Source organism: Diprion similis, chromosome 10 (assembly GCF_021155765.1).
Source record: "Diprion similis isolate iyDipSimi1 chromosome 10, iyDipSimi1.1, whole genome shotgun sequence".
In the NCBI taxonomy this organism is placed as follows: Eukaryota; Metazoa; Arthropoda; class Insecta; order Hymenoptera; family Diprionidae; genus Diprion; species Diprion similis.
The window spans coordinates 17,803,068-17,830,973 of NC_060114.1; the positions used below are offsets into that span (position 1 = coordinate 17,803,068).

The 27,906-nt window shown below is 37.5% G+C and overlaps 6 protein-coding genes and 1 long non-coding RNA gene across 9 annotated transcripts in view; 3 read left to right on the plus strand and 4 right to left on the minus strand.

Moving 5' to 3' along the window:
- Positions 1-485: 485 nt before the first annotated feature.
- On the minus strand, positions 486-5,302 carry LOC124410873 (sensory neuron membrane protein 1-like). The gene is made up of 9 exons (XM_046889562.1): positions 5,171-5,302; positions 4,653-4,773; positions 3,678-3,835; positions 3,324-3,523; positions 2,839-3,041; positions 2,478-2,733; positions 2,156-2,367; positions 1,818-2,044; positions 486-1,723 (listed from the first exon to the last, which is right to left on the minus strand). The coding sequence occupies exons 2-9, from the start codon at positions 4,755-4,757 to the stop codon at positions 1,495-1,497; spliced, it is 1,590 nt and encodes a 529-aa protein (XP_046745518.1). The 5' UTR covers positions 4,758-4,773; positions 5,171-5,302; the 3' UTR covers positions 486-1,494.
- Positions 486-27,906, minus strand: part of LOC124410874 (glucose-6-phosphate 1-dehydrogenase) — a 35,231-nt gene continuing 7,810 nt past the window's right edge. Inside the window, exons 2-10 of one of the 3 annotated variants that reach the window (XR_006929630.1) lie at positions 25,095-25,219; positions 24,611-24,975; positions 24,159-24,527; positions 23,847-24,076; positions 23,507-23,712; positions 23,248-23,408; positions 22,938-23,128; positions 16,216-16,224; positions 486-537 (exon numbers count right to left, since the gene is read on the minus strand). Coding sequence is in view for 2 of the 3 variants with exons in the window: in XM_046889563.1 (XP_046745519.1) it covers positions 23,029-23,128; positions 23,248-23,408; positions 23,507-23,712; positions 23,847-24,076; positions 24,159-24,527; positions 24,611-24,975; positions 25,095-25,219 (1,556 nt within the window). In the remaining variant the exon portion in view is untranslated. Of the gene's footprint in view, positions 538-16,215; positions 16,225-22,231; positions 23,129-23,247; positions 23,409-23,506; positions 23,713-23,846; positions 24,077-24,158; positions 24,528-24,610; positions 24,976-25,094; positions 25,220-27,117; positions 27,249-27,906 lie in introns of those variants that run through there. The other 2 variants (XM_046889565.1, XM_046889563.1) reach the window with 2 other exon arrangements.
- Positions 5,187-6,095, plus strand: LOC124410884. Its single transcript, XR_006929631.1, has 2 exons — positions 5,187-5,279; positions 5,570-6,095. It is a non-coding gene; the product is annotated as an uncharacterized LOC124410884 (long non-coding RNA).
- On the plus strand, positions 7,607-9,665 carry LOC124410880 (tRNA (adenine(58)-N(1))-methyltransferase catalytic subunit TRMT61A). Its single transcript, XM_046889576.1, has 5 exons — positions 7,607-7,959; positions 8,058-8,454; positions 8,550-8,822; positions 8,920-9,089; positions 9,334-9,665. The coding sequence occupies exons 2-5, from the start codon at positions 8,100-8,102 to the stop codon at positions 9,481-9,483; spliced, it is 948 nt and encodes a 315-aa protein (XP_046745532.1). The 5' UTR covers positions 7,607-7,959; positions 8,058-8,099; the 3' UTR covers positions 9,484-9,665.
- On the minus strand, positions 9,840-13,056 carry LOC124410877 (tubulin gamma-2 chain). The gene is made up of 9 exons (XM_046889570.1): positions 12,860-13,056; positions 12,268-12,470; positions 12,029-12,175; positions 11,803-11,939; positions 11,514-11,708; positions 11,203-11,314; positions 10,999-11,130; positions 10,705-10,887; positions 9,840-10,553 (listed from the first exon to the last, which is right to left on the minus strand). Exons 1-9 carry the CDS (start codon positions 12,906-12,908, stop codon positions 10,353-10,355), a joined length of 1,359 nt encoding a protein of 452 aa, XP_046745526.1. The 5' UTR covers positions 12,909-13,056; the 3' UTR covers positions 9,840-10,352.
- On the plus strand, positions 13,905-21,757 carry LOC124410871 (striatin-interacting protein 1). Its single transcript, XM_046889560.1, has 12 exons — positions 13,905-14,152; positions 14,710-14,826; positions 15,016-15,299; positions 15,441-15,619; positions 15,775-16,088; positions 18,470-18,656; positions 18,748-18,905; positions 19,092-19,336; positions 19,465-19,692; positions 19,789-19,960; positions 20,134-20,338; positions 20,655-21,757. The coding sequence occupies exons 1-12, from the start codon at positions 14,054-14,056 to the stop codon at positions 20,918-20,920; spliced, it is 2,454 nt and encodes an 817-aa protein (XP_046745516.1). The 5' UTR covers positions 13,905-14,053; the 3' UTR covers positions 20,921-21,757.
- Positions 16,257-17,117, minus strand: LOC124410881. Its single transcript, XM_046889579.1, has one exon. The coding sequence runs from the start codon at positions 17,115-17,117 to the stop codon at positions 16,257-16,259; it is 861 nt and encodes a 286-aa protein (XP_046745535.1).

Sequence of the window (27,906 nt, forward strand, 5' to 3'; positions counted from 1 at the left end):
AAAAGGCTACGACGGCCATAGGGGTAATAGCAGTGACCTACACTTACCGTTTCGCATATGGGGGTTGCAACAGAGACTCTGGTTGCAATGTTAATTGATCGGTAAGGTAGGAAATTTCTTTGCCGCTGCTTTTCGACGAGCTGCAAAATTTGAAGTTTTGAAATAGATCGAAAAAGAAAGAAATCTCTAAGTCTACGTTCGTTAAGCATTAAACTAATTCATTCGAGGTAAATGGAAATCTGCGCAAAACGATACTGTTTATTACAGATTTGATCGATCAAATTGCATATTAACATTTCAAACGTAACAAACGCACATTCCGAACAGTAGAGCGATTAATTTGGATTGATTTTCGAAATTTCAGATTAGTAACAATCAAAATGAATCTGTGTTCATACGACTTCATTTTATTTCATTTACTGAGCACTTTTTTTCGAACCACCATTTTCTACAATAATAAAATAGTAACAGTAATGACAGAAAAAAAAATTCCATCACAATTTTATTTCAAATCACAAAAAATTTCACGAGGGAATACTTAAGAATATCAGCATAAACCGAGTAACAATTATAATGAATTAAGCTAAAAGTACAGGCTATTTAAGTAAGAGCTTCTTATTTAATTTTTATTAACTTTTTTAATTCGTATATATAAATCTAATTGTTCCTTACTGTAAAATTTAACTGTGTAACGTATTTCTGCAAAGTGTGATAATAAATTTAAAACTTCAACGACCGTCGCGTCGGAACAAGTACTGCATATACATGTAACTATTATGTAAACGTAAAATGAATCCAAGAATTTGGACTTAAGTCTGGTTTCTTAATGTTAAGATCGGTCCGTAGCAAGATATTAACCACATTGCGTCTGAGATCGCACAATCTTTATAATTATCATTATATTTATCGTCCCCTATCTTGACCCATATAGGTACAATGCACGCATATATACTCGAGTGGGAATTTAATTGTTAATAGTACAACACAATCGATGATAATTCACTTATTAGAATCAGGACCCAACATATATCGGAAGATGCCACTTATGGCGGTGGAAAATCAACCACTCCAAAAGAGTTCTGGTTGGTTAAAATATTAGAAACGGATCATACATTTTCATGATATTTCTTACGCCAAATCTATTTAAATGAAATAAAATAACTGCCTGATAAATTGTATGAATTTTTACCCGTCTTAGAAATTCGTTGTATTTATCTAGAACAATTCACCGATTAGACTTTTGTCTGCGCCTTGTTGCTTATCTACGCTTATGTGTATGTGGGATCCCAATCTTTACGAAATAAAACGCTTCAGGCAATATTATTATATACCACGCCACAAAAAATTTTAAACACGCCAATGTCTCAAGGGTCGCAAAAACGATTATGCACTTTACGTATGGAACGCAGATAAAAAAGATACGTAACCATACTAGCGTTACACAAAAGATACTTTTCGTGCTTACAACTGCACGAGTTCGACAGAATGTCGTTACTAATTTCGGTCGTCGATGGACGGCGGAACGGCGGCGGGTTGCAGCGTGGAAATATTCATCGGCCATTTTTTGACGTCCCCACTGTTCTTTGAGCTGTCTGTCGAACCAGGAGCTGGTGCGACGGGAGTTATTTCAAGCTTTTTTTCAAGCTGACGTCGCTTAAATTCAAGCCCCCCAGCAGCGCCGCCGAGTCCCAGACCCCCAAGTAGAAGGAGCCACTTGAAACAGCTGAAACGTAAAGATTTCGAATTTGTATCCCATTCTTTGGGTTGTTTCATTAAAATGATTTAATTTCCAGGAAATATATCAGACTCGCAAGTACCTAACGGCAGTTAGCACATGAAAGACGAGCTTCAATTTCTTTATCATATCAGGAGGCAGATCCACATTTTCCTCAATCCAGGCCAATGGCAATAACGCGTAGGGAAAATTCTTCATCAACTTGAACTTGGGAATTGGAAATATGAACATATTGAGCTGCAATCTCTGCCGACTTGATATAGGCGAGCCAGTGAATGGTTCAAAGTCCACCCTAATACCGTGGTCCTCCTAAACCGTGAAAGCTTGTTAATTTTGGATTTTGTCACACGGCGGTAAAATTACTGGTCGAAAAAGTGACCAGTATGAAAATTCAGACGAATCCAAAAGAAGAAGTCAAACCTGTATGGGATTCAACCCAGTGACGTTTTCAAGGTAGGATGGATGTGTCAAGTAGAAATGAGGGAGCGTCGTGATTACCGGTGTACCTTGGCATGTGTACAAATCAAGCGCCCCCGCCTTCAAGCAATTGTCTGGGTCCAAGCAGTAGCACTTCTCCTCGGGAACAGTGCTCTGATCTCCAAAGTCGAACACATACTGATTCGTCTTAAATCCTGTTGGCAAAAAGAACATAAAACTATTGATCTATTCCTATTTCATACATGTGTGCCAGTTGCTACATAGTATAAGGTAAATCGACACCGTTCAAGAGAACTTTACCTACCCCCCGCGCTGGTCGGCTTGACGTAACGACCTACCAATGTTCGGCAAAGATCGACACTGAACCCGATAATATTTTCATCCTTGTATAAACCTGGGTGAAATATCGTAGTATCGGTCCCCTCGAACGAATTGCATTCGTCGCCGTTCCACACCGTCTGTATCGTCTGGTTCTTGTATTCTACAACGTATCCGATTTTCTTTGGGTCCTTTACTCCTCGGGTGACCTTTATTCTGTCCTCCCTAATCGTACCATTTTTCTGTAAATGATATATTCACGTAGAAGAAGAAGAAGAAGAAGAAGAAGATAAAGTAGAGGAGAGGGAGTTTCGGAGGTCCGACTCGAATATAAAATAAACACTCACATGTCCGAAGAGTGAAAATTTGTACATATTTTCACCAACGACATGCAAGTTTCTTGTGTCGGTTTTCAACAGCGAGCATACCGCAGCACCGGCAAAATCTTTTACCGTGCAATCGATCGTTATACCGTCAAACATGATGTCCATGGCTCTCGCCTTCATAAAAATTGAGGTTGGCTTTCTATAAATACTGTCCGCAGCTTTGGCTGGAATTAGAACAATTACTACTCTGATTATGCATCATCAAACGACAAAGTCGAAATCGACGACTTTTTCGTACTAAACGATTGATATGCTTGTTATATATATGAGGCATTCCAAGTGAAATCGAGGAGTCATTTAGGAGTCAATAGTCCTTACATAAGCGGAAAAGAATGAAAACAAAACATGTTTTGGAAAATTTTGATATTTTGCATATTTTTCAAAATAAATGAGAAAAATCTTTTTATCTTTTTTCGATTCTTAGAAATTTATTTAGAATTTTATACCTGCGATGTTGATCATCTGTGGTTTTTCATTCATCGTGATCAAAATCATACTCAACATCGCTAGGTGTGGAAATATCAGCTCCTCATTTCCCGTAAGCCCATTGCTTTCTGACGGCTGAAAGAACCAAGTGTTTCTGTAGTTGACTTCCACCGTATCAGCATCTTCATCGTCCACTGGATTCAGCTTTTCCTTCCACTCACTTGATTGAAAAAATCCCAGATGAAAATTGAGCATATAGTATTATAACAATAGTATGATATACTAACAGTAATTGCTGGCGAAAAAAATTCCCATCAAAACTGGTTGTTTTTAATACGCGGTTATACGTAAATATTGATTGCAAATTAACTTACTGAAAAACGTATGGCCCTATTTGCTGCACGTGAGGTTTCTCCCCGTTCTCGATGCCCTCCGCATTTGTTATATTAAATAGGTAGACCTTGAATACGTAATGAAATGGAAGCTTTTCCCAGAATTCGCGCATCTCTGTACCATGTACCAGCGCTACTTGCTGGAATTGAAATTTAAACATCATTCGATACTACGCTTAAGTTCCTTTATTGAAATCTGGTTTATCATGATAAAAAGCAGACGTTTTTCCCTGGAATATACCCTACATTTTCGTGAATACGCACCAATGAGGTCCATTCTGAGCAGCTACGCTGTTCATTTGTTAGCACGCGTCTGATACGAAACTCGAACTGCTCAGAGTGAACTTGTACCCCGGATTGCCTATAATTAGGGGTCCCATAATACGCATCCACGAAAACGCATAACGTATGTATACGGCATGTAGACTGCGGTTACATGTGCAAACCTGATTGCATATTTCCCGTCGAGAATCCACCGGCCAGAGTTTAATTGTTTCGCAATTTCGTACTGACGTATTTTCTTGACCTTGTCCAATAACAGGTTTCTTCCCACAGGACAGTCATTTTGCGAATCACGTATATACAATGATTCATGCATATAATCCAGTGTTATTATACCGCACCGACGGGAGATTTATACTATTACCGAACCACTGATTAAGTAGTTATAAGTGTCATGTGGAGATTGGCAATTAGAGTTTCATGTCGTGACATGAGTTTACATCGTATGTAACTCATGTCACGACAATGCAGTAATATCAAAAGTGACATGACTATGCTGTATTTCGCGGATCGTTCTTCAAGTGATCAATAATTGCGTTTACTTGCGAGGAAAACTTTATTTAAATGTAAGAATTTAATAATCCCTTGGGAAAAAAGGAGAGTAAACAAAGAGAAATTTTACTGAAAGACTAGAGGTAGCGTTAACGTTGAAAAAAGAAAGACATTTGTACTCACCTTACGTAACTGAGACCTGAGGAATGGAGGAAAGCTCACCCATGTCAGTATAGACACGAAAAACATTACCCCTCCGGCAATGGCCAACTTGATTGGTAACCGCATCTTACTGTTGATTTCACTAGAAAGGCAAATGACAACTTTAGCAATAAATTGGAACAAAACGGGGGCTGGGGCTGGGCTGAGGCATAATTCTTATCCAGCGTAAAGCTGTCTGGTTTGTCTTTCAGCTTCTACACAATAATCGTAATTTGAAAAGTAGAAAAAGAAATCTAGAACATTTTTTTGTTATCTAATTCGCTGCAAGATATTCCTCCGGCAAAGGAAAACAAAATTGACTTAAGTTATTTTCAAATTTTACCGATGTGAGTCGTGACGATAAAATTCGAAAAACAAAAAGAAAAACATACAACAGTTATTAAACCAGCCTTCAGTGCATAAAATTTCAATAAAGAAACGTAAAGAACGCAGTAAATCTTATCAAATGGGAAATAGTGGATAAGGTAAAATGCGATTACCTAAAAAAGAACCAAACTAATCTCACTACAGATCTCGGACGACGCAGAGCGCCTTTGTTGGACGCTTGAGGATAAATGATGAAGAACTGTCACTAACGACGGGCGTCAAGTAAGTGTTTCACACTTCTTATTCCACTTTGACAACGGTAAAGTAAATTTGTTGCATCGCGCAGGCGCTTCAGAGTAGTCAACAAAGTTTGCAATGTTTTCGTTACGTCGGACGATTTACATTGTTATAGCCATTTTTTAATTATTTACGGTTTGGTTAGGCCACCACATTGAACGATTAATTCTAAATGAAATATGACCTGCTAAAACATTCCAGCCACCCGCACATGGAATCGTGTAATATCACAATTTGAGACGGGGTCTGTATGGGGTTAATTTGAAAATCTCCAGTCGAGCTTCTAAAACGTACAATTGACCAGAATCGCAAAATGTCTGTCTATCGCCACCCCGGAAGACTGATTTTAGTCCATGACTTTTTTATACGATCCGAACAACGCATCTCTGGATTAAAAAACAGCTTTTTTCTGATCTCACGCTTCTTAAATACTGATCACGAACGAGTCTTAACAGCAATGCAAGACCGTCTTGAAAGCATGAAATAATATCTTATGGATCCGCGGAGGTATCTTGGGTGTTAAATGCCGCTGATATCGAACGATGGTGCTGCAGAAAAGTTTATGAAATATGGATGAACAGGATACCTTATAGCTAAGACGATTATGTGCAATTGGCGGTAGTGATTCGCATATCGGATTGTACGTTTTCTATCTAAGAATAAGTATGTGAGCTTCGACCTGAGTGGGCACAAAGTTATCGGAGTAAGGGAAATAAATATTCTATCTTATACTCCTCCGTTCCGTACAGAAGATGTCCTAAATTTTTCTGAAGGTATGTAATGTAAAGACTTTGCAGATGTTATAAAGAAATTATTTTCTACAATTTCGAAAATATCACGTAGACGTTGGAAAATTCACTGAATTTTTCTGAGAAGGCTTCGATCTTCTAGGAAAACTATTTTTTAGGACTACTTTGTAGCAGGACCGATTTTGAGCGGGCGGGGGGGTTAGAAGAGAAACGGATTTGTACGAGATCTTCGAATTAATACAAATTTTCCGTTTCAGGGACTTCAATTGCGGAAATTCTATAAACGCTTTGAACTATAGACACCTTCAGAATGACTTTGACTTTTCCAGCTATCAAATTGACTGGTCGATTTCATAGGTTTTTGAAACATGAACTTCTAGTTTCCATTGAAATTTTAATGCGAACGAGCTTAAATACTTCATAGTTCGATCATATAGTTCTGAGGCTCGTTCTGAGGTCGTAATCAGGTGTTGCATACATTCCACAATAAGTGAAGATCAACGGTGGCTATGAAACATGACTCGAGTTGATTCGATCATTCACAATCAACGATTCAGAACAAATAAACTGTTTTGTTTTCAAAGAATTGGAAAATGATTAACCCTGCATTAACCCGTAAGTGGTTCAAAAGTTAAATAATTGATACATATTGCTGAGTTGACAATTGCAAGTGTAAATATCAGGGTTCAGGAATATTCCTAGCCACGTAATCTTGCCCTAAGGTGTGAAATTACTCAGGCCTCTATAACGGCCTTGGACTAATCTTGCTGCACCCTTGCAACGCTGAAGGTGTCGCATTAAAAATTCACGTGAGACGTTCCAGCAAATCCATTTCATGGCACCTTAGTTTTAAACTATAGCTTCTGGTGAACTTGGGAAAACTGTTTGCACTCCACGGTCGAAGGAAATTGATGTCAATTTTACATAGAGCTGTATATCTAGTTCCATTTTCCTTTCAGAATTGATTTTTTGTTGCGTAATTAAAAAAAAAAAAAAATTGATAATCTTGTGTCTTTTTATTTCATATTTTACGCTGTTGAAGACATTGGATTGTACCTTTAAGTTCACCTTCACGTACCTACGAGATGGTGGAAATTAGATCTTTTTTGGAATTTTCTACTAAAATGTAGAGTAGTAAACCCAATTTGGTATTTAACATTCAAATCGGGGCACTGATGGTCGAATCGGTTTCACTCAGTGAAAGAAAATAGATTGAAATAGTTTCGTTTTTCCATACTGAGCCAATTTGAATTTTCAGTCATCAGTCATGCGCAATTTCGTTTCTATCCATTCCTATGATATTCTTAAGTACTTATATAAAAACAATGGAAAATTCTAGCTAAATACATTACAATTAAACATAAAAAATTTGGGAAATATTAAATGTACTCTGACGCAACTATAGCTTCTGTGACTCTAACACAACGAGTTGTAAGGTTGCTTCATTTACAAGTGAAGTTTCTACAGTTTATAGAATATATAATATGTTATTATTGAAACAGAATAAAAAAATGTTTTCAATACTTTGACATTATCTTCATTAAAGGCATTCAACTGATGATCAATACTTACCGATAGAGTTCACAGCACCGCCGGTAAGAATGAATTCAGCACAGGCCGAGATCATGACCGGTCGATAATAAAGATCGCATCAACGTCGGAGTCATAGCGTAACTCACTCTTAATCTGAGATCACAACGGTTTCGATACCTAAACTATCAACAGACATCATCAAGATTCATTTTGAAAATTGTTCATCAATGCGGATAGCCCAAGTCGCTTCAAAAAGGTTACTTCATCAACATAACCTCAAAAGCTGCACGTAAGCCCCACAAAGTTTTGTTGTCATAATACTGTCCCAAGGCACACGTGGCTCTGAGCACTCGCAGACCGAGGTGTATAGCAGATAGAAAAGGGTAAATTAACAGCAATCCCTTGACAAATAGTCAATGTTTATCATAATACATATTAGAGGACTAGTTCTGTTCCGTCATAATCCTCGTTGCTATTGCAGGTATCTGCAGGCGCTCAATTACCTCAGCGAAGCAAACCCACAATGAGCTTCAACGGGTCTAAGGATCTCGTCGAGGAGGGTGACGTAGTGATCTTGTATATTGCTCCGTCCAATATGCATTCCTTGGAAGTGACTCCAAAGACAATGAACAAGAAAGGCGTTTTGGTTGAAAATGTATTTCAAACTGTTTACGGAGCTCTCAAAGTTGCCTCGTTGGTTGGCGCTAAATATGGTGCCAAGGTGGACCTATCAAGGGGATGGGCCTACGTCTTACAGCCTACTTCAGATCTCTGGACATTGACTCTGCCTCATAGGACTCAAATCATTTACACACCAGACATCAGCAACATAGTTTACCTGATGGAACTCGAACCTGGAAAGACTGTGATAGAAACAGGTTCGAAAATTCAGTATACCACACGGCACTCTGAATATATTCATGATTTTTACTACATTCCAACAAATTTTTATTCTTCAATTTTTGTTGAACAGGAACGGGAAGTGGTTCCTTGTCCCATGCTTTGATCAATGCAATAAAACCTCATGGTCATTTGTACACCTTTGATTTTCACGAACAACGAGTCTCTGTAGCTGACATGGAGTTTAAAAAGCATGGATTAGGATCCTATGTTACTGTCGAACAGAGAGATGTTTGTCAGACAGGATTCGGAGATGCATTAGAAGGCAAGGCCGATGCTATATTTCTCGATTTACCACATCCGTGGTTGACCATTGAACATGCAAGGAGATGCTTTCGAAAATCAGGTAAGTTTCAACTTTGTTTGTGATACCTGGGTGAAAATTTTACTGAAAAATATTTGTTAAGACATGTAAAAATTTAAATCATCTTTCTTTTTTCTAGGTGGCAGACTCTGCTCCTTTTCACCGTGCATTGAACAGGTTCAAAGAACATGTGAGAATCTCGAGTCTGCTGGATTTATAGAAATAAAAACAATAGAGTGTCTACAACGGGAATTAACTGTGCAGTACAAAACTCTGCCAGTATTGAAACTAGAATGTTTAAAGAGCAAGGTATGTAGATCATGTACAAAATAAAATCTCAAAAAAATAAATCAATTTGATTGATTATTCGTAATCAATTTTATTTTAAACGGTAAACTAGAGGTGAATCAAAAAAGTGAAAAATTAATTGAAACAGTAAAAAATAGTAAATTAATTGAGAGATCTGTTCGACGTCATAATTTTTCCGCCATGTTGAATAACGTACGAACATCAATATACAATATACACCAAGTTCTCGTTCCTTTTGTTGCAGCATACCGATGATAACAAAAACCAAAATAATGGCAAAGAGGTGGGAGGACAGGAGAGATTAGTAACGGTTTCGCACGCGCATTCGCTGCCAGGACACACCGGATACATTACAATTGCTACACTACCGCCAATCGGAAGAATGAATTGTTAGTTAATCCACAATAAATATTTTCTTTTGATAATAACACCGACCATAATTGTTCAATTTTTCAATTGCTGCTTTTTCTTCTACTCCAAAGATTTCATCAGTAAGATATTCACTGTTCAACAGCTAAGAACTACGTTTATATCAGTTTTGTACGCATGGACGTAACAGTAAAATTTTCTAACTAACGATACGTCGCTTTAGTGTTTTTTCTTCGTGTACTCTACCTTATTTTTCCCTGTATTGTATTCAAGGGTGAGATTTTGTAAACTGAAAATTCGACATTTCAAAATGGTCAACAATATTCAGTCCTCAAACGATTTTGAAAAATTGTCAGGATTCACTTTACAATACCACGTATATGATTAAAAAGCTTGTGATTTATTTGTCAAGTGCGAAGCATTGAAAGCCCCATTAGAGCTGAGCTCGCATAAGCAGATAACACAAATTCTTTTCAACGAACAACGTAAACGTTTCTCTATTAGATCGGGACCGAAAAAAATCAGCAGAAGCTGAGTTGCGGTACTGTGAATATTATTAAAAATTGAATAAAAAATAGATATATCTACACGGCTTAGTGGCAAATATGGCGTGCCGCAGAGTATTTCGCGATTTATGGCATACAATTCAGCTAAAATTGAAAACATCAACTTTGAGGTAGAATTGAAAAATGTATACACAGTTTGTTCTGGAGTTAATACCTCAATCATTTCAGCAGCTTTGTTGAAATCACAGCGATGTTTAACGATGTGAATTAAAACTTTGTTCGTCAAAGCAGCTCCACCGAGGCTTCAAGCATGCGTTTTGCAGTCGGTACGTTCTGCGTGACGATGACACAGTTTTGGTGTCTTTTAGGCAACATTATAGTCTCAAATTTATTCATTCTTCACAGGGCTCCACGTGAGGTAATCCGGCCTTGTAGCAGCCTGGTATTCCTTTACAAGGTCCTCAACCACTTGTCGCGAATGATCAAGCTCGTCCAAATTGTCCTCGAACATTTTCTCCTTTCGAAATTGTTCCAAAAAAGCTTCTCGTTTGCGTAGCTTGTCGTACTGTTGAAGTGCGCGATCGAAAAGCTGTAAGTGAAAAATGACTCTTATATTTTAGGTCTTCCCAAAAAGCCATGCGTTTCCTAATACGAAGAGACGAAAATTTGAAAACTGCAAGAACTAAAGACTCGATGTATGGAAAAAAAAACTAGACACGAGAAAAAAAAGCTATACATGCCGATGATATGTTAGTGTGGTTTGCCAGCATGAGTCCGGAGACTCTGTGGGTGCTCTGAATGTACGGAGACTTCCTCGAGAGTGCAACTTGAATGCTGGCTGGTCCCCAGGGTATGAATTGTGCAAGTTTTCTCTCCCTAATTCTTTGGAGAGATTTGTGAACTTGCGTAGGGTCTACTTCTCCCTGTAAAAAATGATCAATCGACGAATCAGAAGAGATGAGTAGCAGAATGCTAAGAATACAAAGTAGGTAAATTAAGTCACGCATTTGAGAAATTTATTCTCATCTCCTGACCTGGATGATATTTAATATGGATATATAACAATGTGCCGCATTTCGATCCAAAGCTGTCGATACCATCATGTTTTTGGGCTGCAATAATCGTCGCATCACGTCCAAAACCGAGGTTTTTCGTACCGAAGCTCCCTGTTTTAGAAAAAAGTAATGTCACTGCCTCATTGCTGTACCAGAAAACTAGTTTTACAGGTATTTACTTACCTCTTGATCGGTGGTGAGTGGCGTGTAGCCCGTCATGAGGAAATGTAATCTTGGCGTCGGTATAAGAGGTGCGATTAAACCAACCAGATCATTGTTCATGTATGAGGGATACCTGAAAATATCGTAATTTCATTTGAGATGGATAACAATACTCGATAGCAGAACAGTAAACGGAAAAAATTTTTTGCCAAACAAATATCGACAAAATTTTGTTCTAAATGACAATGTTGACTTGATGAATAAGTCTTTCAGTATGTGGAGAATTCTCAGAACACGGCAATCACAAATTGAGATGAATAATTTGAACTTGCCTCAAAGTAGTCGTGCTGACGGACATGATAGTGGAGACGAGTTTGTTGATTTGTGTGAAGCTTGGATTCTGTATGTGGAGACGATCTGAGGCGATTCTGTTCAGAGCTGTGTTATCAAGAACAACAACGCAGTCTGCGCATTGTGTCAACCTCTTCAGAGTAAGCAACGAGTTGTACGGTTGTACGACGACATCGCTGAGTCAAGACAAGAAAAATTTATATGAAAACATTAGAGCTTTAGCAAGTTTATTGCGATGATTGTAGTGAAAACAAGTTTAAAGAAAATCACCTGATCTCATCCTGATTAGGAAACACGCTGTAAGTTTCTATCAACTTTTTTGGAAACCTGTCAGCCAAACTCTCTAGCATAAACGATCCCATACCCGAGCCAGTCCCGCCGGCAATTGAATGACACAGAACGAATCCCTGAAATCAATCGGTCTGCATACAATAAAGAAAAATTGATGTAGAATGTAAGTTATTCGATGTTTGCTCAAGCGAAATAGTATTCTTGCCTCTAAGCTGTCGCTCCCATCTGCTTCTCTGTCCAAGATGTCGAATATTTCCTCTTGTAGTTTCTCACCCTGGTGGTAACCCGACGCCCAGTTATTGCCTGCTCCACCTCCGTGTTTCGATAAATATATATTCTCAGGATTATAGAGCTGTAATCATTGATAATGAAGTTCTTATTAATTATTGGAAATGCAACAGATGTACTGAAAAATGGATATGAATGTATTAAAATGATACCAACCTTAGAGTAGGGCGAGTTCATGATTGTGTGTATAACTCGAGGCTCCAAATCCAAAAGTACGGCACGTGGTATGTAGTGTTCGTCATCCGATTGGTAAAAGAAGACATCTTTTCTGTCTGTTCCTTCTGTTGCATAATCCTCGAGAATCCCTTCAGGATTAATTCCATGCTCTGCACAGAGTCTTTTCCAGAATTCAAAACCAACTAGAAAGAAAGTTCCAACGATTTTGGATCAGTAACAGATATTCGTTTTATAATGAAGTGTGGAAAGAATTATAGCTAATAGAACAAGTCAGAAATAAGATATTAAGGTGCAAAGGATAAATGGGCAATTCGTTTGATCTTAGAGCGATAAGCAACAGATAGGCACAAATATACATTATATACCGCCAATAGTGAGGACTCTGTTAAAAAATCAAGCAACTGGCCAAAGATCAGAATTTTAACGAAAGTCTAACGTGAAAATGTTGCAAAATGGACACTAATTATGAAGTGATCGCTGGCCGGCCAAGCAATTTAGAGTATCTACAACATAACCTCGAAAATGGGGGAATGGGGGTTTTCAGGAGTCATAATTCTCGGAAAATACTCACTTTGGTTGCCACACTGGCCCAGCTGTAAGGTTATCATTTCACACGGCATTTTTACTCTTGCTTATACCGCAGCGGACAAAATAAACTGAATAAACGTCTCAACATGAGACGCACTTCTGTTCGTGTTTACTAATTTTTTTGACAGTTGTCTTTCAGGACGCTGAATAAATTCAAACCCGCGCCTCCCTGCCTCAACTGCGTCTCGACTACAGCGCTGTTACGGGATTTTGACAATTTCCGACAGAGCTTATTCGTCATAACATTCTTCTTCCTTTCTCGTACTAATATTTTATCTTTTTTGCGCTAATCAGTTCCTGAGTAGTTCTGCCTCTGTCCTGCGAAGTTTTTGATGCTGCCATCGTCGTGTGAGCACGGTCTTACATACAGGGTCTGGGGACTCGTCGAAATTTCCGTGGTAGGGGAAGTACGCTTACGCTGCAGTTTTTGTTTTTCAGCGCTACCGCTAGTTGGCACTAATGGTAAAGTAATGTTCGCAAACATAACCTCAAACTTCTCAAACAATAAGTGGTGTGCGATGACGAAGTGATGATGGCACACGTTATTCTTAAAAATAAATAACCATGCACGATTTAGGCGATTTTCACTATTTTTACGTACATTTGGACCACGTCATTTGCAAAGTTTGAGAAATTTGAGGTTATGTTTGCGAACATTACTTTACCATTAGTGCCAACTAACGGTAGCGCTGAAAAACAAAAACTACAGCGTAAGCGTACTTCCCCCACCACTAGAGTCCCCAGACCTGTATGTAAGACCGTGGGTGTAAGGGGTGTGAGTATACATGGTGTGCTAGAACCATGGACCTAAGAATACTACTAGAACTCTTAATTTCGGAAAGCACCCTATACATAACGAATACACACGGATTGCCATGAATCATGCGATGAACCTAGATATGCAAACTAACAATAAATGTTCGAACGCATAGCGAAATAACAAATAAGCCTGTAGAAGGAATAAACAGGGGACAATAAATTGTGACATAAACCATCTCTGTATTAACGCAGAGGAAGCGCAAAGTGAAGAAAAAAAAATAGTGAATAGTGACCCAAGACAGGAATATTTTATTAACGCTCTACCGGTTTGCTAAATATTTATGTGGCATGTTGTATAATTTAAAAACAATAAAAACTAGGTGACGACAACGTACAGCTGTTCAGGAAGATAGGCTAAATGGCGTCGTTTTCGTTCGACACGAATTTCAACGAAAAGCGAACAGCGTCTCGAAAATATCGTGACGTTAATCGCCAACCGAACAAAGATTATTCCGAAGTATGTCTGTTACTTATCAATTAATTCGTTGGAAAATAGCGGTTTGGTTCGCAGATAATTTCACTGTCATTTCGAGTACAACCTAACCTAAGCTTGAATTCATTGTATATTTATGACAAAGCTCGTAGGCCGAATTATAATTCTAACGATGCGGGACCGCTGATTGTCTGTCAACTAGTCAGAAAAAAATTGATTCATGAATTCCCAAATCCCAAATTTTATCACGTTTTTTCATTACATTTCAATTTCACTCTAATCCTGTTTAATACTGTGCAAAAAAAAATGTGGTAGCTCAAAATGCACTGATTTTTATTTAAGGGAAATCCGAAATATTTCCCTTCCGAATCGAATGACTTTAACAAACTTTTAATTTGGTATCGAACAATTCCCTACACGTTTGAAATAGTTTTCAGACATTTCGACACCTTTCTTTGGTATATCTTGTGGCCATTTAAAACTGACGTAACATTTAGCAGCAATCAGCTTTACTTTGACCTGATTTTACTGCTCAAATTATCACCGCAACGTATTGATCTTGATACTCCTTATTCTTTCAGGATGACTACGAAACTTCTGACTTAGATTTTGTCTATGACGACGCCGACACCCATGCCAATGAAATTGCAGAGCTGTATAGCTATACGGAAAAACATGAGCTCACGTATAATCTCAAAGTAATGCATCTTCATTTTAAACCTATAAGTATCGAACAAGATATTCATTACGAAATGATTGATGAATGCATGAATCAAATTCTGGCTCTTCTTTGAAAATAGATAAATATGCAAAATACTCGTCTCAATTTTTTAAACGATGAAAATGCTTCTTATCATTTTTAATATTTTGTTCAACCATCGCTTCAGGCATTCGAGGAGCAGATGGAACAGTATAACCTGCTCGCCTGGTGGCAAACGCATCCAACCTCACAGCAGAGATCCATAATTTACAAGCTGCTGAACCAGCTCGAAGTGTCGAATAAGCAGATCAGAATGAAAGCTGCCTGTTCGATCCTGTACCTGGCTCAAGGATCCTGGGCAGAAGTACAGTCGGACAAGGAACAACAAGACTGGACAAGGAAGAATGTCATGCTGCTGTACGAGGCTGGAGTCTTTCCAGCGTTTGTGGAATTGCTCAACATCGAGATTGAGTCAGTTTGCTAGCTTTTCTAAACTCATAATCTTTCCTCTCTGCCTGGTTTTTTTACCTGCTTGTAAATTTTAGAATTACAATGCGATCCAGGAAGGCTCAGGCTGTTACTAGTATTGTCACGCTACCTTTTCATTTCTAGAAACAGCGCAGCGGCCACATCAGCTTCACGGAAGTTGGCTGTGAGTTTGGCAGATTCGGTCGACCTCCGCGTGATTCTATCCGTTCTTTACATCATTACCGAAGTGATGAGGGTCGAAGCTCTCGACATAGAGAACAGTCCTTACAAAAAAAATGTTGAAGCTTTCAAGGAAGAACTCAGTACGTCAAATTCTTGAATTTTTCTATTCAATCTTCCAACTAATAATCTGTTCCTTCCTGTAATACTTTTTTTTTTCTTCTTGACAATCTTCTCTTACAGTTCTAAATTGTTTTGGTTTATATTTCAATTGGTTTTATTTTAATTATGGATACAGTAAATCCATACGGAGAAGAATTACTAGCAGTGAAACTCCTCGGAATGGCAACGAGGTTCTGTAGCGGTTCGGCGTCACATTTCCCTATGAAAAAGGTCCTTCTACTTCTCTGGAAAGTTATTCTGGTGTCTCTTGGCGGCATTGAAACTTTAAGGGAATTAAAAGCCACTTACAGAGCGGAGGCTGGATTGGATATTCAGGAGGAAGATACGATAGAAATCGCCAAGGGAATGAGATCCTGTTCGCCACCTGCTAGTGCTGCCGATCTGCTCGAAACACAGAATCAGAAAAGAAGCAACCGATCTTTTCGTAGAGTAAGTTTTTACATTCTACTGACCTTCCATTATTCTTCGGCTATGTGTAATATATTCGTTTATAAAGGCAATTTAAAATCTTATATGCAATGTAGAAATAACAGAAACTTCGATAAACCATATAGACTAAATATTATAAGGAATCCATCTGGATAATGCATTGAAAACTTAATTATACATCTGCAAATAATCGAGAATTTGGTTTGCAACTTTTTGCTTCTTAATACCTGTCGGCTTGCCGTTCACCGTTTCTTGTATCAACGATATCGCCGCCTGTTCGCCGTCACGTCTGTACGTGCTCACGAGTAAGTCGTAATTTATTCCTGCTTCTGCTAAACTCGTCATCGTGTTCTGTGATACGAAACCGTTCAACGGTTGCAACGTTCTTACAACGGCTGCAACTCTCTCATTGTTCCAGAATCTTTCTAAAGCTGCTGGTAAACTTTTCCAGCTGGTAGAAACTTGTTCTTCCGATAGATAGCATCTGGTTAGCTCTTCCAATAGGTAAACATTGCCAAGTGCGTCATGAGTTTCTTCAAGTTTGTAAGCTAATTTCCTCCATGCCATATGATGTAACTTGATACATTCGCCTGGAAATTTCTTTTTGAAAAGCGGTAGCGTGTCCGCAAAGCCGTCGATAATTTCACCAGCTTTGTTAAGAGCGCTCGCATTCCTCAGAACGCCTGCATTCCTCATAGCGCGAATCAAACGAGGTGCGTCAAATTTAAAACAGTTGTGCGCGACCAAAACACAAGGCCTTCCGAAGTTTCGAAGGTACGTAAGCATGTCTCTAATCACTCTGGATAAAGGATATGATTGCACCCTTTGTCCGTGCAGCAATAGTTTTCCATCCACATTACTAAGACCAGTTAATTGAGTTGCCATCCAGTTCACCTTTTGAGTGGGATTAATATATTCATTGAATACATCATCGCCATACTTCATTGCAATTTGCAAAATGTCGCACGTTCTTTCCAAACCACCGGTCTCAACGTCAAAGTAAACCATGCATACTTTATTATATCGCATGGCAAGTTTCTGCAGAACTGCCGATGTTTACTGTAAACATATCAATAAATACAATATTATTTTTTTTTCCTCCCACCCTCAACGATGCGTCACTTGTTCGTGAATTTTTGTTACAACAAAAAAACTTGTCACCTGACCAGTTTTATCAGCATAAAACACACACTGAAAATTTCTTGGTTGCAAATTCTTTTCTGAACAACTGTTAACACCATTGATGATGCGTAAATCTTAATTGTTGTCTAAATTTCACGATATCAGACTTGTTTGAGATTAAATATTTTCAGAATAATACGCAAGACTTGTGGAAAAATAGAACGAAAGTTTTTTTCCAAAGAGCTTCAAATTTTCACAAAACATCAGAGTTTCACTAACAACGAACTGTAGCATGTAACAACCTCTTGTTAATATAGAGAAAAACAGTTGATCAAAGAGGTACATCGATGTTTTTAAACAAATTCTTGGGTGAATTTTCAGAGTTTTTGCAACAGGAAAAGCAAAAGAAAAGGTTCTACAGAGAGAATTACTTCACTTCAACATTTTTTGGTTTATCGTGTATCAAATTCTGAATGTAGTTAGCCGAAAATAAGATGATCCCAAATATAAGACGCATCCGTTGTCAAAGGGAAACTTTGATAAACAAATCCTTACTGGATATAATTTTTTTTTTACTAAAATACATGTGAAAGTGTACAATTAGTGCACCGATTGTTGTATTCTGGATAAAAAAGATTTCATGATGTAATTCTATAATTATTACTAAATTATCGCTATTCTTGTACACACATGTTCTAATCATCTCTAGCTTTTCCGAGGCATACTAACCGTGAAAGCTCGCCTTTCAACAATTTATTACAATTTTCGACATTTGTGTCCCCGTTTCAAACACACCCGGGTTTTGAGAATTTAAAAAAGGGAGAAAACCGCGTCTTATTTTCCTGCAAATACGGTAATGAATAGAATAGGTCAGTTACTTACTTTGTTCTCGATAACGTGTCTCAGACACACGATAGCAATGACGTTCTCAAAGCCACTGAGGCTACACTCTTCAGAGGCCAGATATTATTTTGTAAACACTGTCCGATCGTGTGCGTGTATTCAATGGAAGTTTCCGTTGCACCTTTAGTAGTAGAGGAGAAGGCTAGTGATCTCGTTACTTGAGTCACCATGAAATCCGAGATGCCTTGTGTAAGTTCGTTCAGAGTATTGGTGTTCCTGAGAGCGTCCGCTCCACTCTACCTTCCTCTCTTCAGCATAGCCAAAATAAGAAGCACCTTCTATATTCCAGGGTCGACATTTTCAGGTTTAATCACTTATCAATACAGACAATATTTATCACTTACCTACGTTTACAGATGCTGATGAAACAGAGTTCGTTGGACGAGCCAGAATTGGCGATAGACTTTGATGGCGCCAGGGGAAATTCGGGACAAGAGTCTAACTATGATGACGAAGGTTTTGAAGATCAGATACAGTTTTCAACTCCCCAACATAATCAGACTGAGTCAAGATCGAGTACTCCGGAATCTACAAAAGCAAAAGGTAGAACAAATCGGATGAAATCAAAGTTAAGCTGCATGTAAAATCACTGGCTCTAACTGTTTTATTGATTTCACTTCATTTGACAAAACAGTGGGACTCCCATGGACTCCTAAAGTAAGACAAAAGGACGTAGACACATTTTTAGCTGTTTCAAGAATGAAATTCGTCGGTTACAAACTGCAAGGGGATCGTGAAAGCTTGGCTGGCCTACCACAGCCCATTCACGAAGGTGTAAACACCCTGAAAAAGGTTGGTCAACATCATCTTATGAGTTTCCAATTTCATTCGGCATCTTCGATTTTATCGTAAGCATTTTTTCTGTTAGGGTTTTATACTGCGTTTACATGTTTCAGAAACAACAAGCAAATATTCTAGTCACTTATAATAAGAATCCGATTTCTATTAAAGTAATTTCGATTGTTTTTTCGTGTTTAGCACATGTACACGTCCCTGGCTGAAATTCAGATTCAAAAGGAAGAAGAAATGGCTAGAAATCCAATGAGTACACCCGAGCCAATGCCACGTCAGACGCCAACTGAAATCTTATACCAAGCAATTCTGGCTAATCTTCCGCAGTACAAAATCGCGCTCTTAAAAATACTGCTAGCAGCTGCACCAACGAGCAAAGCCAAAACCGACACAATTAACATTGTGGCTGACGTGCTGCCGGAGGAAATGCCGTAAGATTATATTAATTGAAGAAAAGACAACATTACTTGTTTTAAATGTCGAATCAACTATCTTAAATTGGACAAAAATAGAATCTCGAACACGTTTCTAATACTCGTAATCATATTTTTTCCTGCAGAATAACTGTACTGCAATCAATGAAGCTGGGAATTGACGTCAGTCGTCACAAAGAAATAATCGTCAAAGCCGTATCAGCGATATTACTATTGCTGCTGAAACACTTTAAACTGAACCATGTTTATCAGTTCGAATTCATGTCCCAGCATCTGGTATTCGCAAACTGCATACCATTGGTTTTGAAATTTTTGAATCAAAACGTGATGACTTACATCGAAGCGGAAAACTTGTGAGTCATATCTGTTCCTCATTGTAAAGTAACCACCTGAAACATTCGTTTATTTAATATAAGTATAACTCTTCACGTTTTTCCTTCACTTTTTAGCATTCCAATCTTAGATTTCCCCTCATGCGTAATTGGAGATCAGCCCGAACTTACTGCAGAAACTCTTGAAATTGGAGATGGAAAGCCTTACTGTTGGCGCAACATATTTTCCTGTATCAATCTTTTGAGAATCCTGAACAAACTCACCAAATGGAAGCACAGCAGAATAATGGTGCGAATTTATTAGTTTGTTTTTTTTACTAAATTTCGCTAAACTCGCTGATTGAATGATGGACGAAAAGCGAAAACCAACGAAAACACAGTCAATCAGTTTCGTTCAGTCTTACATTTTTCATTTTATTATTCGCCAAATTTCACACATTTGACGTTATAATTCTGCCTTAGATGCTCGTGGTGTTTAAATCCGCACCAATATTGAAGCGCACTTTGAAAGTGAGACACGGAATGATGCAGCTGTACGTTTTGAAGCTTTTAAAAATGCAGACTAAGTACCTAGGCAGGCAATGGCGAAAATCGAATATGAAAACAATCAGTGCGATTTACGGCAAAGTCCGACATCGCCTAAACGACGATTGGGCTTACGGCAATGGTATGGAAAATCTTCAACCTCTGATTAAGGGTGTCACCTCGTGTGACGGCCGATTTTTTAAGCATTTTCTCGGCATTTTTTTTACTACCAATGAAAAGATACAACTTTGAACTTTTTATGATACATTTACACAAAAATTAATTGTGAAAGTTCATAATTTTTTTATACAAAAAGTTCAAAGTTCTATCTTTTTATTGGTTGTCGAGAAAAATGTCTAGAAAATGCTCCAGAAACCGACCATGACACGAGGTGACCCCCTGAACCGAGTGACGATGGGCGGTACACCATTTTTTCATTACTCGATTGACTTTTTTAGATCTGGAGGCAAGACCGTGGGATTTTCAGGAGGAAGAGTGCGCGTTGCGCGCTTGTGTGGATCGCTTCAATAACCGTCGATACACAAATAACGTTAGAGACAAAGAGATGGAACCGATGGATACGTTTGTCACGTCGGTTTTAGGTTCGGACGTTGAACTCACAGAGGAATTCAAACAACACTACGAGTTGTGGTTACAGCAGGAGGTTTTCCAAGCTAGCATTAATTGGGACGAATTGTTACAGTCTTCAAACTATGAGGTGTAAGGATTAAATTATTAATTAAATTATATTCATTAAAAACAATTACGTATCGATATAAATCTTGGCATCCAAGTAAATAAATCGTAGGTCATAGGTCGACATTGAAATTCACGTAATCCTGTGTATGGCTAGTCCGGAGTCAAAGAATCCCTGTGACAAGTTTTTTGTTTTTCAATTGTAAATATTATGTAATGATCAATACCTAGTATTATTTATATTCATGTATGCAGAATGTATATTTAAGCTCAACAGTTGGCCCGAAAATTATAATCCGACCGAGCTTGTATCATAACCGACTTTTCAATTTTCTGTTATTCTTGTTTTTCGGAATTGTTATTATTAGTGTTGTTATTATTATTATTCAACTTTATAATCATATCAATTGATTCAACTATCGCGACCGCCCCCTGACGATTTCACGTTTCCTTGTTTTTCCTTTCTCAGCTTTTAAATATGCTCAGATGAAAACGTTCACGGCGAAATTATTCCTGGCTTTTTATAAGCATGTTGAACGTCGAATTCACTCCCACGTTAGTGTTAATTGCAAAAAAAAGTAATATTGTTACTATTTTGTTTTTTCTTTGTTCGCTTTATCTTTTAATTATCCAATTGACCACTGCTCCAGTGATAAAGCCAGAAATTCGTCTAAAGATCTTTCGTGTTTTTCAGCAGTGCATAATTACTTATATCTAAACGCATCAAATTCGTTAGGCAGTTTTGTTTTTAACTCAACGATATTATTTGACATGATTTACACCTGAATATTTTTTTTTTGTTTTTGTTTTTATCTTGCGCAAGTATTTAATTTATCTACACAATAAGTAAAATGAACTAAACTCCATCTAATGAATTCAAATTATTCGTCATCAGTGATTAGGCATGCACACGACACGTGCATGTATATTATATCTATATATTTGTAACTTGATAAATTTTACAATAAATCGTGAAAACATATTAATTGAATAAAATAAAAAAACTTGCGGTAAAGTTATGAATTTCTGCTTGCGTCATATTATGCGTAACAACGTTTGGCAGACGATGAAATTAATATTTCTCATGTACTTATAAACAAGTTTCAAGTTTGATCAACTTGTTGAAACCAGGACTGAAATAGAAGGCAAAAAGTATCTGCTGTTAGATGATAAAGGAGGTAATATTTCTCATCTATACCTTATAAATCGCTAGGTTTATTTTCTCTTTTTGAACTTTCAGGATTTTAATTTATTTAACATATAATAATAATCTAATCTCATCGCAATTGATCCACAAGTCTCACATAGTGATGATAATTAAATAGAAACAACCCAAATGTGTGTCCCTTATTTATTACAAACATTCTGTGCTCGGTGTAAATGTTAAGACAGTGGGTAACGGAATGTAACGTAGATTGTTGATTTGGAATTTGTAATAAACTTACGTACTTAGTGAGTATCAAGTTTGCCAGTATTCGTCATTTCGCTTCATTTTTCCGTTGCGTAAATATTTTTCTCTATTTTACTCAAAAATTTTATTGCTCATCACGGATGATCAAGTTATTGCATTCTTTTCAAAAGATTTCTTTTTCCTTTTTTTAAATAATATTATTAACAATAACATAGCCTAATAATTCTTAAATATTTAAATATTTATCAAAAATATTGTACATTATTTGTCGTCGTGGTAGAATGCACGATTTCAACTATAATGTTGATTAATTTCATTTTTTATGGCTCGTTTATGTTGAAATGATTCTTATGTAACGCTTGAAAGCAACACGATCTATCGAATGATCGTTTAGACCGGAGAAGAATGTGTATAAAATAAAGAAATGCAAAATTTGTTGTATTTTACGTAAATATGATTACAAGAACAGCGTTGAGCAAGCTAGGAAGTAGTTTCCAGGAATGAGTTTAGAATTGTAAACGTCAATTCCGTGTAAAAGGAATATAAAAATAAAAAATTGAATGATTTAAATATCCGGGTCAAGTCTAGTTGTAATTAAACGGATTGAAAATTGTTTTCGCTAGATTCGAGACTTATTTTATCGACTGATAACATCTTTACGCCGCGCCGGAAACATTTCTTCTACCAATAAAATATTACGACTTGCAATAAAACTGACGATTTAATTACTGATGATCAGGTTTCACCCATTTATAGGAACCATAGTACTTGAAATTGTTTTCTTTCGCTTTTTCGTTAGCTTCCTTGGGTCCTCGTGATCCATATCTGAAAAAATTTAGGCAATTTATAACAAAAGTGTATAAAATTTTTCAACTATAACTATAACAAGTCGGGAAAACTTCTTTCCTCGTCTCGTTCTGTGATCTATTAAGCATTGTACATACTCGTAAGGGATCGGCTGAATTTTTTCCTTCTCAATTCTATGGAGTAACGGGGTGAAAATTTTCCAAGCTTCGGCGAGTTCGTCACTCCTTACAAAGTGCATTTGCGAACCGCAGAATACATCTAAAATTAGTCTTTCGTATGCATCGGGCAGCTTGAGCTCCTAAATATCGAAACCCCGAGGAATAATAAATTCGTTAAAGTTTTCTTCACGTTAATCAATTTCCAAGTATAAGTTAATAATGGCAAAACTTTACGCACCTTGTATCTACTGCCGTAGGTCAAATCCAACTCAGTTTCCTCCATGTCAAATGTTATGCCCGGAGATTTGGTCATCATTTTAATATAAATTGCTTCTCCAGGCTGCAATCGTATCACCAATTCATTTCTCTTTGGCTTACCATCGAATATATCTCCAGGCACATCTCTGTACTGAATTCGAACCTCTGCTTTGCGCTCATTCAATGCTAAGATAGAAAATTCTGTCAGTTATCATACAGTGTCGATCTTCTTGAAGACGATATTATCACTTCTGATGGTCAAATTCATTTTTTCAATTAAACCACGACGACGGCTTGTCAAGAATTCGAGATGTTCCTACCTTTTCCACACCTCAGGATGAACGGCACGTCGTCCCATCTTTCATTGTTAATTTTTACAACCGCCATGGCATAGGTTGGGGTGTTTGAACCAGCGGGAACGGTAGGGTCGTCCAGGTATCCGATTCTGGCATCGGGATCGTCGGAGTTGGGATTACCGACATACTGACCAAGCACGACGTCGTCCAATTCAAGGGGGCTTATACATCGAAGTACCTTGACTTTCTCGTCTCTGATCACGAGGAATGGTAAAAATAATTAGGAAAAATTCCACGAGATAAAGTAATGAAAATCGATGAATAAAACATGCTAACCTAATGTCATCCGGATGGCAAGAGGCAGGTTTTTCCATCGCCACGAGAGACAGTATCTGAAGAAGGTGATTTTGCATGACGTCTCTTATGATTCCAAACTCGTCGAAGTACCCGCCTCTTCCCTGAGTCCCGAACGGCTCTTTGAAAGAAATTTGAACCGAAGCTACGCTGTCCCTGTTCCAAGTTGGACTGAATATCCTGTTGCCAAATCTGAGTGTCATCAAATTCTGCACCATTTCTTTACCCAGGTAATGATCTATCCGGTACATTTGTTCCTCCTTGAAGAGCGACGCAAGGTGGTTAGAAAGTTGCTCAGATGAGGCGGCGTCACGTCCAAACGGTTTTTCTATAATTATCCTTGTCCAGCCTCTGGGAAATTGCGACGAAGATCATTTTATTTTCGAATGAAATTCTTATGAAAAAATTAGAAGTGTTAGTTCTACTTTGCTCACTTTTGGGCCATGCAGGTACTCCTAATGTGTGACGTGGATTCTTCGAAAACGGAGGGAGGCAGAGCCAGATAAAAGAGTCTGTGAGCCGCGGCAGCTTTTTCGAACTTCTCAAGTTCCTGATTCAGTAGTTCGAAGTCTCGTCTCACGTCGTACTTTCCAGAAACGTAATGATTCAAAGACCAGAATTCCTCATACTTTCCAGCCTCCTCGGGCTTGACGTTCATATATTTATGGCAGTTTTCTCTGATGTTTTTCACCGTCAATTTACTGCGCGAGTATCCAAAGAATGTTGTTGTTTTTGGCAGCAGATTGTCTCTGAAGAGCCACCACAAAGTTGGGTAGATCTTCTTCTTGGCCAAGTCACCCTAAATTTTGAATGATTCATAATAAATGTAATATTATTTCACCGCTTTGTGCCAATTGTCAACACGATTTGACCAATTTATATCGTATTTCAAGTATAATAAAGATTACGTAAACTCACAGATGCTCCAAGAATTACAAAAATATGGGGTATCGAGCCGTCAAAGCGTGTTCCTTCCAGGTGATCCATTGTCGCGGATTTCAAAGACTGCCTGATGAAAGCTAGACTTTGCTCAATCGTTGTTTCTGCAATATAAGACAGAAAATCAGTAACGGTTATTTACCTGACCATTTATTCAAGGGGTTTAACTGCTCGGTGACATCGTTGACTATAGTAAAAAAAGAAAACTTTCATGTTTTTTAGCCAACTTATGATAGGGATGATATTTAAAATGAATTGAAGAAAACTTTGAGGTATAATATAAATGTTTTGCAAATTCATCGTGTAAAAGGAGACAAAATCTACCGCTATATCGTTAATTATAGTGGATAAGGTATCTAAAAAATCATGGTTGTTTTGAATAATGGCTTTCACATATTGCCCATTATCTAATAAGCAGAAAAAAACAAAATGTTTTTGTATCAAGTGAGTCTAAACTACCACATAGCAGTGCCAGAAATCATTATCAGCCACAGTTCGTTGTTATCGGAAGCCAATAATGTGGGTATAATATCGACAAGAGTTTCCGATAGAAAATTATTTAATACTGTGTATTTTATACGAGCTGATAATGACTTTCATCAATATCACAATTTTGTTGAAAAACTATTCGTAGTACTTCAAGGGCGTACAACTGTAACAATAATAACGTCAAAATATGACCATTTGCAGTTTAATTTATATAATTAAATCCTTAAGACTAAATCTTCTCCTTAGTTTGATTTTTTCCCGCAAATTTATCGTGAATAATAGCAACAGTAATTACATAGAAGTACATGACTCTAAAATACTTGACGAGGGGTACAGAGAGTTTGTTAAAAATTCACAAAACTTGTATGGATAAAATGATTAATTACGTCTGTGCTAAAGAGTTAATGACTCTCTTGAAACATTAATCATCAATCTAGTCGTCAACTGTCTTCCAGCTCTGGAAAATTTCTAAGTCATTCGATATTCATTATTCGCCGATACGCTGATATATAGATGAAGTTTTACTGATTGTGAGAGAAAGAAAAATATATCGTACGATTCCGAATCGTCTGACGCTATTTTTATGAAACAATACGTAGCTGATAATTTTTTCACTGGCAAATATTATCGGAATTCAGTTTAACCAGGATTAATATTACGCTAGTCACTTCCATATTTATTATTACAAATATAAACAAATATCGTAATCGTAATCGTACACGATTGGGAATCCGTCGGTAAAATTTTCGGTGTCGTCTAAAGACGACTTTATTTATACGTGTACTGGCACAAGAATTGCTTTATTAATTACAATGAATATTGCATGGAAGACGATACTCTGTTCTCTAATTTGCATTCGCACTTACGCAATTCGCATGCAAATATTAGACTTATTCGAGAATACGATTATACCGCCTCTTTTTGGGAGATTGGAAATTCAAAAAACGAATGTGCCTTACGTATCCTACGGCCAACACTCAAAGTTCGATAATAAAACAAAGCACGTGCGTTTATATAATCATGTACGGTGTGCAGAAAATCACGTTATATATAAAAGAGAAATAAACTTCGAATTTTACAGAACTCCATAATTTATGTACCTATCTATAAATTGCGAACTTTGATTCCCCCGTTTAATTGAAACAAAGTACACTGAATACGAACTTAAATCTAACCAGACATCGATTGTCTTTTTTTTATTTAATCCTGATTTCTGGATCGCATATATCATTCGTTTGAATTTCTTTGAATCAAAGAATAAGAATTAAAGGCACGGAAACAAACCGAAGTGCAAAAAAAAAAAAACGAAAAAGGAAATCAAGCACAGAAATTATTTTCAAATCACATCAAACATTTTAACATTCTTTCTTCTCTTTTTAACATTCCTTTTAATATCGCGCACCGCCAAGAGTTTCAAAATTGAAAAGTAGAATAGAAAAAAGAAAAAAAAAAATAGATTTTTTTTCACCGAGTCTTTGCCTTTGATTTCTAAGAGAACGGCCTTCCTGCTCACGAACAGCTCAGAAGACAATCAGGTGTAAACTCGTGCGCGTTTGCCGGCAGCATCGAGACGACTGATTGTGAATTCGAACGGCATCAATTGTGCCCGGTGGTCGAATCGAAACTAATTTTCGCAAACTCATGCGGTCGCTTCCGCATTAGACGATAATGATGAAGGATTATAAAATTGGCAAAAGACCGGGTCGCCCGACAATCAACGATCTCGCGATTGGCCGTCGCCAGCCAATCGTAAGCTAACGTCTCTGTTCACGCATGCGCAGCGGCGGATTTCCGAAATGAGTATAAACTGGCGATATTATTGTTATTGTAAAATTGTTAATGATGTATCAAATGGTATGGAAAAAAAACATTCGATGGACGCGTATTTTGTACGAGGTAAAAAGGCGGACTTTGAACGAGAAGATTGTAGGCCGTTAACGTACGTAGGTGTAGGTATAAATAATTACAATTAGCGACTTTATATTCACGAAAAAGATCTTTCAAGTCAATAGTTCTCGCTTGATTGTTCTTACTCGATTCTCGCAGTGAAATTCCTTCTTACAATTTTTTGCCGATCGTTGAGATCTTGAATTTTATCACTGACAAGCAAAACTGCGATACGTCGAATTTTACACAATACAAGATTTACGCATATCTGCACAGTGCAGGTATAAATGATAAGATTTGTATACTTATGTATACAATATCTAGTCCATATTTCGATTAAAACTTCTGACGTAGCGTAATATTATGATTAATTGTTAGTGGCGAGAGGAACCTCTTTGATAATTGTGACATAATT

Coding starts and splice junctions, on each gene's coding strand:
- LOC124410873 (XM_046889562.1), bottom strand. CDS start 4,757: ATGCGGTTACCAATCAAGTTGGCCATTGCCGGAGGGGTAATGTTTTTC. Junction 3,042..3,323: donor ACAGATGATCAACATCGCAG/GTATAAAATTCT, acceptor TTCTAATTCCAG/CCAAAGCTGCGGACAGTATT. Junction 1,724..1,817: donor CATGTGCTAACTGCCGTTAG/GTACTTGCGAGT, acceptor TTTACGTTTCAG/CTGTTTCAAGTGGCTCCTTC.
- LOC124410880 (XM_046889576.1), top strand. CDS start 8,100: ATGAGCTTCAACGGGTCTAAGGATCTCGTCGAGGAGGGTGACGTAGTG. Junction 8,455..8,549: donor AAAGACTGTGATAGAAACAG/GTTCGAAAATTC, acceptor TTTGTTGAACAG/GAACGGGAAGTGGTTCCTTG. Junction 8,823..8,919: donor GAGATGCTTTCGAAAATCAG/GTAAGTTTCAAC, acceptor TCTTTTTTCTAG/GTGGCAGACTCTGCTCCTTT.
- LOC124410877 (XM_046889570.1), bottom strand. CDS start 12,908: ATGCCGTGTGAAATGATAACCTTACAGCTGGGCCAGTGTGGCAACCAA. Junction 10,888..10,998: donor CCATATTAAATATCATCCAG/GTCAGGAGATGA, acceptor CATTTTTTACAG/GGAGAAGTAGACCCTACGCA. Junction 10,554..10,704: donor ACCACACTAACATATCATCG/GCATGTATAGCT, acceptor TTTCACTTACAG/CTTTTCGATCGCGCACTTCA.
- LOC124410871 (XM_046889560.1), top strand. CDS start 14,054: ATGGCGTCGTTTTCGTTCGACACGAATTTCAACGAAAAGCGAACAGCG. Junction 14,153..14,709: donor CGAACAAAGATTATTCCGAA/GTATGTCTGTTA, acceptor TTATTCTTTCAG/GATGACTACGAAACTTCTGA. Junction 19,337..19,464: donor GTGCTGCCGGAGGAAATGCC/GTAAGATTATAT, acceptor TTTTTCCTGCAG/AATAACTGTACTGCAATCAA.
- LOC124410881 (XM_046889579.1), bottom strand. CDS start 17,117: ATGCGATATAATAAAGTATGCATGGTTTACTTTGACGTTGAGACCGGT.